A 15,755-nucleotide genomic window follows, 5' to 3' on the forward strand; every position below is an offset into this window, starting at 1 on the left:
GCTCCACAAATGGAGGGGCCATACTCATTGTCCTTTGCCAGTTTGAACTCTCAGGTGAAGAACTGCTTATTGGGATGTGCAAAGCACAACATTCAATCATGCAAGTGATCTTTGCCTTCGGTCATGTGCTATTCATTGGAAAACAATAATGGAAGCACAGGCCTGTCTTTCAGGCAGAGTAATCAGCCACTGAAGGGACAGTCTGACCAGCTTGACCTTTGACTTCAGTAAATCCCTATGGGTCAAGTGAGGAGGTCAGCACTGGGCCAGCTCAATAACCGGGGGAGAGGCCAGTCAATGAGTGAACACCTCCATCAAAGAGTGAGGGTCAGTGGCAGGTAAACCCATGGCCTCAGCCGGTGTTTATTCTGAGGCGCCTCGTTGGTGTGTGTCTTAAAGCTTTTTGGAACAAGAGTGTGCACACAAGGGTGGAAATGAGATAGGGTGGGAATGATGACAGACGGGAATGTCATCCACCCTCTTATCATTAACATGCTTCACCTTTATTCAGTATGACACACTCACGGCCATAAACACCTCCACCGAGCCATTAACACAGACTCATACACTCACATTCAGGTAAAATAAACAGTAAGAGTCTAACTTTACTCAGCTGGGAGAGTCTTTGAAAGAGTTTATTTGGGTACAAAATGAATCCACCCACATATACAAACATTGATATTTTGTGTAAAGATATTACTTTACTTAGGAAATTATTGTCCTAAATGGGACAAAACTTTAAATTCCAGCAATTCTAGACTGTTTCACACTGAAGTAGTTCAGAGGAATAGTTTTGATATGCAGGAATGATTGCCAAAAAATGTCATGCCTTCATTTGGTTTGGTTCACTTTGACACTGCACTGCAAAGGAACCAATCTGCCTGGATGGTTTAATGCAGTTAAAACTGCTGCAATCACAAAAAGCTGCCCAGCATGAGCAGTAGACAGGTATGGCAATCTGTTTAGGATTTAGTGATAATAAAGAACTAGAACTCTTATCTTAATTTTAAAGTCACGCCTGAAATGAAAGTTTCTCCTTTTATTAGTATGATAATACTAATTCTTGAGGTAGCTGAAATGGTCATTGGGCATCGGAAGATGCCCAATGCATCGGAAGAAAACAATTCTGAAAATATCAAATGTTGATTTCTACCACCAGAAAATAGAATAATAGATAATTGGTTTACCCTTCCTACCTATTAAATGTTAAAATCACTGAGCAACTATTTAATTTTTCCAGCTCATATATATGTTCATAAATCATACTGTACGTCTAGGAGACGTCACCTACTCAAAGCAAATTACGTCACGGTTTTGGTTCAAGTGAAATGCGACCAACATTTTCAGTTGGACTAGAGTTTATTAGTTTTTGTCTAAACCAGAGTTCAGATGAGCTTTGATCCTGACCCACAATAACCAAATGCCCAAACAGCTCTGGTATAATAGTGGTAAGCAAACTATTTCTAATTCGTTTTCTTGCTGCGTATTTTTATGAGTGTTTTGTGATTTAAGAAGATCATAAACATACTTGAATCTCTTCCATCCATCCACCCTTTATAACAACTTATCCACGCAGGGTCGTGAGGGGGACGGGTGAGGGGTTTGAACAGTGGTTATCTCAAACAGTCATTGGACTAGAGGCAGAATACACCCTGGGCATGTTGCCAGTGCTCAAATCTCATGTATAATTGAATTGAATTTAATATTATTTTTGTAAGCTTAATAATATTGCACATTCCCTTCCATTGATGTTTGGGCCAGTTGACGTTTATGAAATATGAAAGATTATAGCCCCCGATCACAAAAGTGACCTACTGCTGACAGATATTTATTGGAATCAAATGCCTGCATTTCCTTACAATGAACCGTAAGTAAATTTCTTTTAAATTATTTTTAAATCATTGCTTGTCAAACTTGGTACAAAAAGTCCCTCTGGCAGATTTGAACTGATGCATTAATAGTAGAAGGATAAATTTCACACAGAAGTAGGTGGAAACAAAACAACAGAGGTTATGGGACCCCTTTAAATATTATCTACCAACAAGAGGTCGTCAAAGGTATTTTGGTTTGATTAGGCTTAATTTGAGTTCATTGAGTCAAGCACATTGCTAATAGGACATACTTCAGAAATGTACAATTAAATAATAATATACAAACAAATAAAGTCATATGCAATTGCCAAGTAAATGTGCACAAAATGGTTTACCTATGGACAAGAAAAGCAAAGAGATTGGGATGTAATTTTAAAATACAGGTAAAAAATTCAAGCAACATTTTGGGGGGTTTTCTGCCTCCTCAGGTAAAATAGCTAAACCAAGTAGAGAGGATGTTTATTGGTAATGGCTAAAGAATATGAGGTGTTTACTGTTTGACATATACTGTCATCATGTGCATACATATAAAGTTTTTAAAAATGCAAGAATCCTCCGCTGCAGTGAGTAGAGTATTGGGCGTTTGTGCTTATTTCAGCATCCCATTGGTGCAAAGAGGAATTCATTAAAATAAAATAAAAGCAAACGGCAGAAACAGATAGGAGAATGCTGAGAGCTGCATTCCCCTGTTGTTATTATTACCAAATCGAAGAGAGAGGGGCGGCTAGTAATAAAAGTCATTAAATGAAATAGAAAAAACGTCTTTTAATAGGGCCCTTGTCATTGTGAATTTAGTAGCCTTTCTATCCTCTGTTCCCTGTGCCTCAATGCCTGGCGGAGACTAGAGGGGCAGCAGCTCTGTGGAAGCAGGACTGGATTCCTAGACAGACTCAGCCAGCCGAAGAGCTGTGCTGACGCACACCCAGCAGCCACAGTCTGGGACAGGAGACAAGTAAGGCTGGATTGGGGTAGGGGACGTGGGCAGACATTACAGAGATCAGGCTGGAACTTTATTACTTTAGCTGGTTTAGTTAAATAGGGCCTAATGCATGCAACTCTTCTAGTGTGTGTTTGGAGAGGTCCTTAAGCATTGGTTGCGAAAGCCATGCAGTGTGGCAGATTCGAGGAAGATAGGCTTGGTCTTCAGAGTGATGATTTAAGAGGGGAAGGGAGGCAATGACTATGTCTGGGACCAGGAATAGTGCTGGGACAGAGGTTGGCTCCAGTCAGGTAGACTGGCTGGAAAAATAAGGGATCCAGACGTTGGTCCCTGTGGACGATGCCAGGGCTGTTTAAATGTATGTCTTGGGTAGTGTATTGCTGAAAATACAAACAGGAGGAAAAGATTGTAGAACAGTGATAAGGCACTCTACAGGATAATACATTTTGCCATAGGAAGGATATATCCAGAGGCGTTTCTGAGGTGCACCGACCAAAGGTTTCTAGGCAAGTTTCTAATCTCTGCTTTTTGTAAATCCATCTATCTATCCATCTATCCATCCGTCCATCCATCCATCCATCCACCCATCATTGAGAGAAAGGCAATGATAGATCCATCATCTATAATACATAATATATTAGTCACAATATTTTTGCCTTCCTTTTTTCAAATTGTGTTGGCATTAGCATGGCAAGAACAATTAAACTCCACTCTCTGTGTAAATACTTAAAAGTTGAAATTTCCAAACAACTGCCAGCATTTCCAACATTCAGCATGTTCCATGATGGAGGCTGAAAGTTCAAAAAGATTAAACAGAAACACTTTGCTGCACGCTGTTCAGCCTTCATGTTTTCTACTGAAAATTCATGCTCTCTCTTGTATACCGTCAGGCTGACTGAACTACCGGCTACTTATTACGGATCAGTGTTTACCAATTTACGTATGAAGTTCCTCACTGACACTGAAAATAGCTAATCCAGAGTTTCTGACCAGTGAGTCCACAGTTAGGGTTCACTGAGTTTAAAGTCTCTTGATCATGAGGCAGTTTCTCTAATGTATGTATTTTGAGGTTGTTGGATGTGGGGACAAAGCAGAGAAAGCTTGGTATGTTCTGGAAAATGTATCCTCAATATATGCACTGTGGCATTGTCATAAAAAACTGCCTTAATGTTATGAAGAGTTAAGAAGGATAGCCCAAACTGATTTTATGCAACAGAACTAAATTTTAAACATATGTTTATAGATTTATAGTCACTCCTAGATGCCTTTCTTTTTGGATTGGAAATATTTAATTTCCTTTTGAATGAATGAAATACTTTCTTACATATAAGATATTTGTGCAAAGCAATGTTTTCTAAACAATAATTATGTTAAACTAGAACTAAATACTAAAAACTAAAGCACTAATTCACAGATAGCATACACAGGACACACTTTGTTTAACATTTACACAGCCACATGTGCAGGATCCGACAGGCCGACACAAAGCCAGGCTGGGCTAATGTGTTTCCATTACACAACAGCTGAAAGGTATCCCCTCGTCTTTCCATTCAGCCAACCCAAGGGGACAAAGGCCTGGAATCTGTTTCTCCCGTCCACTAAGATACACAGAGCCAGACAGAGAGGACATTTTCTCTAAAGAAACTTCGCTTGCATTTATTTGCTGCCCCTTACTATTGGACGGCCAGATGTTTATAGTTGCTCTGGGCTAAGCCATGTTTCCATGAGGATACAAGCTCAGAGTTAGTCACATGCCTAAGGGAAGACCAGAGGCGCCAGATCCTGGACCAAATTGCTACGTCCACAGGCTCACTGTGGACTTGTGTCCAAGGGTTATATCTGTTCTCATGACTATAGGATATTTAAGATCCAATTAGGGTTGTCAATATTTTTCCGAACCATACGTCATAGCATGCCAGTATTTCTTTATCTCCAAAGTCACAAGTTTTGTCCCTGAAAAACATGGTTTCCCTCATGATAACAGCATGTTTTAAAGCATTCTGTATCCTTGTCGTCAGTGGTAGGCATGTGGGCTCATTCTCAATGGGCATTGTAAAAAGATAAAGGAACTGCTCCAGTCCAATAGCAAAACAAAACCAGATCCACCCACTTACAAAGAAACAGCCCACACACAAACAGGGAGAATAAGCCCTCAGATACACACACAAAAAATCTCTGCAGAGCCTGCCCGTGTTATGTAGAAGACATGTTCATGCAAGATTCAAGTTTTGGATCTCAAATTCTGCACCTTCGTGAGCAAAATGCTTCAGAAGTCAATATGGGTCCTCAAGAAGCCCTTTGAAAGTCCTTGCTAGGGAAATTGAGTGTGTTCTTTCACAAAAGAGCTCAATGTTGCTTTAACTCTGGAAGCCAAATTTCTCCTTGGCATTTGGCTTAGAGCTTTTTCACACAAACAATAACCAAGTAGTTTGCGCAATGTTCTTTATCACTCCTTTGTTTTGTTGTCTTTCTGCATGCTGTATTACAATGTCAGAAACTGTCATATATCTTCAGAAGAATGCTGAATGCCAAAGCTGGCATGTGTTCTCACAGCTTTCCTTCGAGATGAATAAGAGTGTTATGTTGAATCCCGTTTCACCCATTGTCCGTCATTCTTAGTCTTCAACCCTACATTTCTAAAGGGCATACTTTTGCAATTGTTTCTGCAAAGAGGGTGGGTGAAGGGAAATATCTTTGTTGGCCCTAATCAAGGATTTTCAGAAGTAAGAGCTGTACTCACAAAAATCCTTTCAAATATAAATATTTTCTGAATTAACTTTTAGGTAACAAAATAACTTATTTGGTGTCACAGTTATTTACTGTTAATCAGTAAAAACACACAAAAAACAAACTGACTATACCTTAGTATAAAATATTTTATTGTCATAACAGCCAGGATTATCATTCAGTTCTTCTTAAAAACAATAAAACTGAAAAAAAAAAAAAAATTAAAAATAAATAAATAAAACTGTATTTCTCTGTCTCAAATATCTTGTCGGTAGGCCAAGGCTGATTATTGGTGTCAACTTGTTGCTGCACCCTGCCATTCAGCTAGCTGAAAGAAAATGTTTCAGCTAGACTACAAAATGTTTTCTATGCTTTTATCCACAACCCTATTGTGCAACTGACTTGCATTTTAATGCTGAATTACGTTATGGTATCAATTTTATTACGACTGTGTTACTGACGGCATGACCTACTTTCTAATTAGCTCAACTAATAGTTAACCGACCAATTGTACACTCACAGAACATTGAAATTTAATTAGAAATTTTAGGGGGGGAAAAAAGACATGAGGATACAAGAGGGCAGTGCCTTTTCTAGGTGGAGCACTTTATATTTATTACCTGAATTAAATGCCGTGGGATAAGTGGAGGAGAAGGGCTTAGATGAGGACAACCCTAAGAAATGAAATCCAACCAAAGAGAAGTCTACGTGATGATCGACTTTAAAAACAAACTGTCTGAAAAAAGAGAAGCATCCTTGTGCTTGTTATTTCACAATCCCGTTGACATCATGATGAAAAGGGGGTGAACTGGAGTAGATGACGCTGAAACCTAATTAAGATTCTCCAGAGCGTGAACAAATTAACCTGAGTTATGAGCATGCAGACGCAAAAGACAGATCTGCTCACACACAACACACACACACACCAATTTGTCTCTGAAATAGGTGGAGCAGAGGAGGATGACATTCACACTCAAACAGGCATGACCGCCATGGACATCCAGCGATATTTTAGGACAGGGGAGAAGCAAATTATTACAGGCTATCTTTTCCAGCAACACCACCATGGAAAACGCACCAAAAATAGTCGACAGGATATGCGACTCTGCTCTCCGTTCTACTTGAATTTAAAGCAGCCTCAAAGTGTCCACCTCATCACTCTGATTTGGGGCAGCAGCGTGATAAAAATGACATGCAGCCTCATGTGAAAAATTAGCTTAACGGGGAAAACTGGATAAATAGGCTGTAGCATGTAGCCTATGCTAATGATATAGCAGAGAGCGACATATGCCAGGCATCAGTATGTCACTCCTTGGGGACATGGGGCTTACCGTAACAGGATAGTAAGGGTGTGTGTGTAGGCGTGAGTGTGTGTGTGTGTGATGCTTGGCATTATGGGTTTTTTTTTAACCTCTTAGAACAAAGAAGGTGGGAGGGGGTTAGGTATATGAAGATGAAGGGTCAAAAGGAGGCGGAGCGGGGCTGTCTATGTTCTGAATAAATGAGACAAGAGGAGATGAACTTGACCCTGACTGGAGGGCTGAAACAGGAAGGAAGGTAATGAAGTGCAAACATGCTTTGTCATGCCATGCTAGAGCCATAGGATTAGAATTCTATAATTAGAGGATGGGGCTCCGTAATGCTAGCCTTTCTTTTCAAGCATGATGAGCTGTTGACTCTAAACTGCACAAAGGAAGAGGAGAACAGATGCTGCGATCAGAACAGGCAGGTCTTGAAGTATTGCTTTAACAGTGGGTTGATGCTCGGCTGCCACAGTGATCAGACTGACTGATAAGTTCAAAGAAGGTGAAACTCAGCGAGAAACAGTAGCACATTTCTGATCACCTCATAACAATTCCTCCTACATGGTGGCCTGGTAGGTCCAGGTGCGATGTGGGTCACTAGTGTTAAAGTACATGAAAAAGTTTTAAAGTTACGGACTCAAAAGTGTTCAAAAGTTTACACGACATCGTGCCAGAGAAAGTGCAGGAGTGATCATTTTCTCTAGTTGTGTAGAGCTTAGAATAATGGATCACTGCCCCTCCCTCATCCGTTGCTGTGCGCTGCTGGTCAGCTGGCTGAAAGAAGAATACTAAACTTTTTCCTTGCTTAGAAGATATACTACTTTGGCTTTTTGAAAATGTTTCACGACACAAAATAGCAAGAAAGACATGGCATGGCAGTAAAGCATCCCTGTTCATCACTCCTACTGATGTAACACTGCTGCAAAAATACAACTGGCAACTGCTGTGTGAGCAGACAGCTAGATAACTAGCCAAAGAAGTGTGATTCTCTTAATCAGTAAACTGGACACAATAACTGCATTTCATCATGTTTTTTTGTTTTTCAAATTAATGATATTTATTTACGCTCTCATGGAATCAACAGTGGAGAAAATGGTTAAAGTAACAATCCCGACAACACCGTCAGTTTTGGGGGTTTTCAGACATGTATTTAAAGTTCTCACAATGACGATAAATGCTCAATACTATTGAACTTCATACATATACAGTACATACTGGTATAAATAAATGTTGCTAAAAGTAGCTTAGCTCTTGTTTCCAACTAGAACACACTAGGTAGGTTGGGTATGGTGACATTTGTGAGGTGAATAAGTTGTTCACCATCACGTGCTCCTTGTTCACTGTTATCTCCTTTCAGTTTATACTGAGAGATCTGGAAATATTGTCCCCTGCAGCTCTCTTTTGAGACATTTCTCTTTAAAGAAAAGGTGAATGTGCTGCACAACTCATCTTTTTGGCTTTTAATTAGATTTGATTTATCTTAATTTCTTCTGATTATAGTTAAAGATAACCCAAGTTTGTCCAGAGGGACTTGTACCACAGTTGGATAATCATGGGTGTAATGCATGCCTTTCTCCCTATAAAAGAAGGCTCATGCCCAAAGCATCCAAACTGCAAGTTGTGCCTGCACAGTATTTGTAATTGTTCTGTGTGGGAGCCTGCTTCTGACAGGGAGACAGAGAGTGAGTCAAGCTGTAAGTTTGCAGAGGCTAGCACAGGAACAAACCTGCACTTTAAACGCATTCATATTCCTCTGAGTTTTCTCTCTGACAATCGCACAGGTAAATAAGGGCCAAAAAAAATACCTCAGATATTGCTGTGAACATTTTGTCAGCTTGTTAAAATGCAATCAGGACTCTATTTAAGAGGAGCACCAACCTTGTAGTGCTTTACGGGAGGCTGCAAATAGTCTGATCTGCCAAACGTATACTATAATTTCAGACTTAATATGCCTTCTGACAACTCAAGGATGTAAATATGTGGATGAGAACAGCTTTATTGAGAATCTGCCCAAATTAATACAGTTTCAGTGAAGAAGGAGAGCAGGAGAAAGGTCAGCAGAAAAAGTAAACTGGAAAAGCCTAGCGTTCAGATGCAAGCTGTCAATTTTATATGTGTACATTTACAAACAACAAATGTGGACCAAAGTGCTTTGCAGTCAAATGACTTATTAAGCATGCTAGTAAGTGATTAATGTATATTTGTAGGGGGAAGAAAACAGGAATAAACATGAATTATTTTATGTTTAGGCTCCAGAAATGTTTGGCTGGTGAACTATGAACAAGAGTTAAATCTGTTTTAGGACCAGGTCTTGTTAAGGTTGAGCTTCCACAACTCGGCACTCGGCAGGTGACAAATTCATCAGTGATCTGACAGTCGGAAGAGTGGGTTGGAGGTGCGGACTGAAGCTGGCTTGTATGAGCCCGTTATAAACGAGGAGCAGCGGATTGCTAGATAACACTTTGCATTCATATATGAATATTTATCCCGAAGGCTGGCATTGGAACAGATGAGCTCGCATGGGAGAAAGAACAAGCTATCTATCTCACTCTCTCCCCATTTCTGAGCCTCATTCTTTACTTTCATACATTCCCTTCACTTGCAATCACCATTTCAATGCCTCTCTTTCCTCTTTTGCATTTTCCACCCACATTTTCCCTCTAGGCTTCCCCTCTTTTTCTCGATATCACCCGATCTATTGCTCTTCTCCTTAAAAAATAAAAAATAAAAAAAGCTACCCCCTCCAATCTCTTCTCTTTGCGGCACCGATGCATGGAAAGAGATGGAGCAAAAGAAAAGGGGAGAAAAAAAAAAAAAAAAAAGCGTGTGATTAATGTCGCTGAGAAAAAAGATAAATAATCACAGGAGACTGGGGGCTGGTAGTTGGCCTTAGGGGAGTAAATATGGAGAGTTTTATAGCTGCTCACTTGGGAGCAAAGGGAGGCAGAGGAGGAGGAGGCTGGAGAGGAAGGAGAGCAATACGGCGACAGCAGATCCATTCAAGTATATTAGTTCCCCCCTCCCACCTCCGTACACAATAACCTCTTCGTCTATTCTATTGCGCTACTGTCTTTCATCATCAGTGCTGAACCCCATCCCTGTGACAGCACAAACACACAGAAGGAACCGCACAAAGCCACGCATGCACCAACGCTCGCCTGCACACACCCTCGCAATCAGCCCATGCTTCTTTTACAGGCCAGACCCACTGGATGTGTTTGATGGGGCCAATACATGTGGTGTGTGATGTGGCTGACATCCACACACACACACAGCCCTCACCCCCACCCGTCCCCCAGTCCCCACCCTCCCGAACTCGTCCTGCTTTTAAGCCCTCATCCTCCAGTGGCTGCCTGTCCCCTGGAGTAGATTGCATCTTTTATTTATCATTTGCTCTTCCTTGGCTTTATCTTTCCCCAGCTAGTAAAAAAATAAAAATAAATAAAAAATAGAGAGAGTGAGTGTAAGAAATTCTGGGGCAAAAATCGCAATCAGCATAACATGCCCTCCTCCCTGCTGTGTTCTCGCCTGTCATTCTCCACTCTCTGTGAGCATGCGGGATGAGACTGACAGCCCGCACAGATGAAGACAAACATGTGCGTGTGTGTGAGTGTGTGCGCAACCTCTTTCTGTGTTTTTTTTTTTAAACCCCCTACACACAGTCACCAAGAATGCTAAAAAAAGAAGAACCACACAGACGGCCACAGAAAACAGAGTTGCACCGATCCGGCTCCTCCTGGCCGATACCGATGTTCTCTTCGATCTGACCTGCTGAACCTGATAGATGTCTATTAATTGTAGTTTTGAATCAAACTGATAGTTAAGGAATTACAATATAATCACTCATGACTTAAAGCACATATCTCCCTAACCTTTACCGGTTTTTATTGACCTCAAAAACAGGCCGTCAGCACCAATGCTACGGGTTGATGAGTTTATAAACTAAAAACAGTGAGAGCTTCTACAGTAGTTCTGATGGGCTATAAAGTTATGGGGAAAAAAGGCGGATTTTTTCAGCATTTTATCTGCCAATCACCAATTAAAGCTGAAATATATGGGTGGGGGGAAGCTGATTAAAGTCTCTGGACGATCAAACGGAGTGTCGTCAATGTTTTTTCCTCTCTTGTGACAAACACTGCTGGCAGGACTGGCTCTGAATTGAAAAAAGTCAAAGGAAAGAAAAATACATCCAAACTGAGAACTCATTGAGGTGCAATGATAAAAGCTTTATTAACTTACAATTAACAAAACGAGCCGTTGAGATTCTTTTTTGTTTTTCCCCACTTAGTTTCATAATCCTAAAGAAGTGACAAAGCAATAGGTAGACGACGATGCTGGACTGATCAGGATGGTTTTCTTTGACTTATCTATTCCGATTTTATTTGTTTCTTCTTTATCTGAAGACTATAACACATGGGCAAAGTCATGTGTAGAGGCGGTAGTTCTGAAACCAACAGAAAATGAAGGAATTAGAAAATTCTCCCTCTGTGTATGTATCAAAACACATCATCAGTCTTTACTAGGTTTTATTTTACTAAAAAAAAGTGCATCCACAAACAGACGTGGTCGATGCATTTAAAGAGCACAATAGGTGGGAATTCTTAGCTTTGATGCATTAATTAGAAACCAGAAATATGTTGTCAGTTGTTGTTGATGTTTTTTACCTGCCAAACAGGGAAAACTTGGCTGATTCCAACCTCTGGACGACGCTTCGGTGGATCTCTAGATGCAAATGACCTCGTTCCCCTCTTTCTGACTGCTTAACCCAAAGCACACACACTTATCTACTTAGTGATGCCTCATACTTTTTTATTTCACCCCGGGCTGAGTGTTCAGCTTCCTGAAGCCCCAAAAAGAGTGAGCACATAAATGAGCCTAATGCTGGGGAATCTGGTAAACAGGCCAGCGAGAGAAAGGGAGAGAGAGGAGGGAGAGCTGCCTGCCTGTCTGTCTGCTCCATGGCTACTATTGTGCACTGCACATTCTCTGAGCCCACAAGAGCTGAAGCCATCTCCACAGATTCTTTAGGGGGGAGATAGTAAGCCAAGAAGTGAGATAGGAAGGGAAGGGGGGAACAAGGGGAGAGAGAGAGAGATGGAGATGGTGAGAGAGGCAGGGAGGGAGGAAGATCATGCATAAAATCTTGTTTACAGAATGCATTAAGATTCAGATGAACTGGGGAGGGTAATGGGATTAGAATCCTGAACCGCTTCCAAGGGTGGGGAGTCAGATTGACAGCTGAGTCTATTGCACTGACGAATCTAGTGAAATATTCGGGCTCTGGCAAAGACAAGCCAGCTAGCCAAGAGGGGCAGGGAATCAGAGGGGGTTTGCTGAGCCTGGAGCACCTCTGTTTACTCCTAGCTGTACCACAAATAATGCAGCTGGAAGACAAAAACAACAACAACAACAACAACAACAACATATCGTTGTCTGTGTAGGTGCATGCAGCTTGGGCTTCAGATAAATGTTGGAGAAGCTGGGGGAAAAGGGGAAAAAAAAGCTTCAGTGTGTCTCACAAAGATGTTTGGCAAACAAAATAGAAGCACTGTGGCTTTAAATCGCCGTCCCTCCCCAGCCTTTCTAAATATCGTCTATTTAGCCAGCGGTGAAAAGATATAGGGGGCTTTTGTCTGCGTACCCATTGGTGGGGGCATGGAGAGCTGGAAAGACACAAAAATAGGAACAAAGTCCTGAGCTTCCAATTGGAATTGCTCGGGGGCCATTCAATGCGCACAGCTCAGTGGTTAGAAACAAGGAGAAGTGGGCTAAAATTACGGGCTTATCTGAAAATAGGCTTTTCTCACACAGCTATAGGGTAGACTGGTGTGGAAATACCCTGCATTGTTTATAATAGGCACGGTTGTGGAAAAGAAACACAGGACCCCGTGGAAGGTCCACGGGAAAAAGCAAACAGGGCGAGTGAGATATGTTTTCTTTCTTACAGTCTGTTTTTCCTGCATTATTGTGACGCTTTAGTCCACTCACCGACTTGCAATACGTTGTCCACCCAGCCACCCTCCAGCAGAGTGACACCCCGCAGAAAAGGCAGCTGGGTCTCGTCATTATTGTCCCCGCTAGATCCACTTTCCTCTCCCCCGGCGTTGAAAGAAGAGTACATACAGATCTCCTTCTCGCTTCTCGGGAATGACCAGTAAACGATCCTCCGCTGGACGGGCTCCGGGATCCTCTCGAACCGCTCCTCCACCCGCTGGAACGGCCACTTTTCCGCGACTCTGCGCGCCGCGATGTCGAGCAGCGACTCGGGGTTGTGCGTTTTCCCGTTCCCGGACCCTCCCGGAGCGGACCCCGCGCCGCCGCACGGGACTCCTCCAGCCCGCTGCCCCTGCCTGCATGCCGGGTTGTAGCCGGGCCGGCAGCAGAGCCGCTTGGCTGGGGGCTGCTGGACTCGCTCGGCCATGATCGCACCGCTTCCAACCTGAAGCGCAGTTCCTCTCCGATCATATAAACGGGATAAGGAAGAGAAAAGGGCAATCTCGAACCGATTGTTTGCCGTACATGGAGAGGCTGCCCTTATTTGGAGAGGTGGGCGGACCTTGTGAGTTCCGTGAAGTCCTTTGTGTTGTCAAAGTAACGAGGATGGGCGGGGCTCTGGAAGGCAGCCAGCGCACGAGTGGCGCTATAAAAGGAACTGGAGGCGGAATTCCCGAACGTCGGCAAATCCTTTGTGAAGCCGTCCGGGAGCGCGAGGGCGGAGCCCCGGCGGCCGACGGCCTTTGAAGTTTCCTTTTTATTTGAGTTTAAAGGCGGGGACTTAATCCAGGGGCGGCCTCGCAGTTTCCCACAGGGGTAAAAGGGGCCAAGAAAACTGACTTTCTTTCCCCCATCTTTGGAGGATAAGCTATCACCCAGAGCTCCAGTTTCTTCAATAACTGACGGTTGATTTTGTAGCTTAGGTTTAAAAGGACTTTCAGCTGTCAGAGATAGAAGGGCCGTAGGAGGAGGAGGAGGAGGAGGAGGAGGAGGAACATTAAGATATGAAGCGGACATGCCTGTCCACTTTGGTCACATCACTCACATATAGGTCAGCTGTTTGGTACACTGTTATTTCCATTTGCAAAAAGTTAAAGTTAAAAAGTTATTGCCAAGAAACCAAGAAAGAAATAGATTCTCATTGCGACTGTTTGCTTTAAAACAGTGACTTAAATAAGAGGATGAGTTCAACAGCTACTCTCCATGTGAGAACATATGTGTTTTGAAAGGAGTCACCATTCTATCTTCAGAAACCAAAATGGGTTTCACGCTGACGGCTTTAAAGGTCGGTGCATATATATATGAATATTCACACACCTTGAAATTTTTCACATTTCATTCTGTTTCAACCACAATCTTCAATATATTTTGTTTGGATATTATTTCATAAACAAGCACAAAGTATTAAATACATGTGAAGTGAAAGAAAAAGGTGATGTCCCTAAATAAAATCAAGTTCATCAATTGGCTTTCACAAGTCATCTTATTCATAAATAGAGATACTGAATCTCAGTAAAGCTACATCTACTCTATGAACACCTTAGAGGTTTGCTAGAGAACATCAGTGAACAAGCAGCTTTGTTAAAACGAAGAAACGGGACAGGCCAGGAATAAAGCTCGAGAGAACGTTAAAGTAAAGCTATAAAGGTTATAAAACAATATCACTTTAAGCATATCAAAGAACACAGTTTGATCCATTATTTGAAAATGGAGAAAGTATTTCAAACCATTCCAGTCCCAAGCTTTTCAACTGAACTGACAAGGCAAGCAGGAGAAGTATTTATCAGAATAACCACTAAGAGACTCATAGTAACTCTGCAAGGTCAGAAGAGACAATATGTTGATAAAGGTCATCATTATTTATGCACAAAACTGCCTATTATGCAAGAGATAGGAAAAGACAGCCATTGTCCCAAAAGAAGTTGCATTCACACAAGTCATGTAGGGGAATATTGGTAAAAAAAAAAAAGAGCTCTGGGTTGATAAGACCAAAACTTACATGCAAAGTGCTACTTGTAGTGGAGGAAAACTAACACAGTACATCACTCTAAATAAAGTATCCCCATAATAAACCCTGGTGGTGGCAGCACCATCCCGTGGAATGATTGTCCTTAATAAAATTGACCTGTCTACTCTGGAGGCAAACCTGTTTGAGGCAGCAAAAGACTTAAGGCTGAGGCAGAGGTTCGCCTTACAGGTCAGCAGCAACCCTATAGCCAGAACTACAAAGGAAAGATTCAGATCAATGCATTTGTTCTTCAGAATGGAAAAATTCAGGCCTGAATTCAATTGTGCTTCTTTTGTGGGAAGAAATTTAAGTTCAACAAATCTCTCCATCCAATCTGAGTGATCTATATGTAATGTGCAAAAACAATGGGCGAAGATAAGAGTTTCTAGATGAAGATCTGTAGTTGCAATTGCCATGAAAGGTGGTCTTCAAAGTCTTGACTAATGGCAAAACACAAATGTGAACCACATCTTTCAGGTTTCTACTCATGAAAAACTTAGTAAATCACAAACTGTTTTCCTTTCACTTCTGAATCAATTACTACTTTATGTTAGTCAATTTCAGTTATTCAATTTATCGGTTTATTTGACAAGGGCATTGTACAATAACAATGATTTCTGCAAATAAAACGGTTACAGGAGTTCAAGTACTCTTTGCAAGGCAGCTTAAATCCATTATGTTTCGCAATTCAAAGTGCAGCATTTCCACTTACCCATACATTAGGTCCAGTAATCCAAACATGATCACTTAATTTTAATTATTAAAATGATGTTGATAGTGTAAAGAGCCTCACTTTTGTTTGAATAACACACTAGCCAGCATCTAAAGGGAGGGGCGGCTTTGCATTGCTTACCTTCTGGATCTTACTGTGTGGCTAGACATGTGAAGCTAAAAGGAATGCAACTTTAAAA

At 41.6% G+C, this 15,755-nt stretch overlaps 1 protein-coding gene across 3 annotated transcripts in view; it reads right to left on the reverse strand.

Annotated features, from left to right (window-relative positions):
- The window catches only part of LOC116729637 (zinc finger SWIM domain-containing protein 6), a 64,963-nt gene extending 51,148 nt beyond the window's left edge, over positions 1-13,815 (reverse strand). The window contains exon 1 of one of the 3 annotated variants that reach the window (XM_032578308.1): positions 12,831-13,815. In XM_032578308.1, the coding sequence (XP_032434199.1) occupies positions 12,831-13,263 (433 nt within the window). In that variant the 5' untranslated portion in view covers positions 13,264-13,815. The remainder of the gene's footprint in view (positions 1-12,830) is intronic. The other 2 variants (XM_032578309.1, XM_032578307.1) reach the window with 2 other exon arrangements.
- Between the last annotated feature and the right edge of the window lie 1,940 nt (positions 13,816-15,755).

Source organism: Xiphophorus hellerii, chromosome 12 (genome assembly GCF_003331165.1).
Source record: "Xiphophorus hellerii strain 12219 chromosome 12, Xiphophorus_hellerii-4.1, whole genome shotgun sequence".
In the NCBI taxonomy this organism is placed as follows: Eukaryota; Metazoa; Chordata; class Actinopteri; order Cyprinodontiformes; family Poeciliidae; genus Xiphophorus; species Xiphophorus hellerii.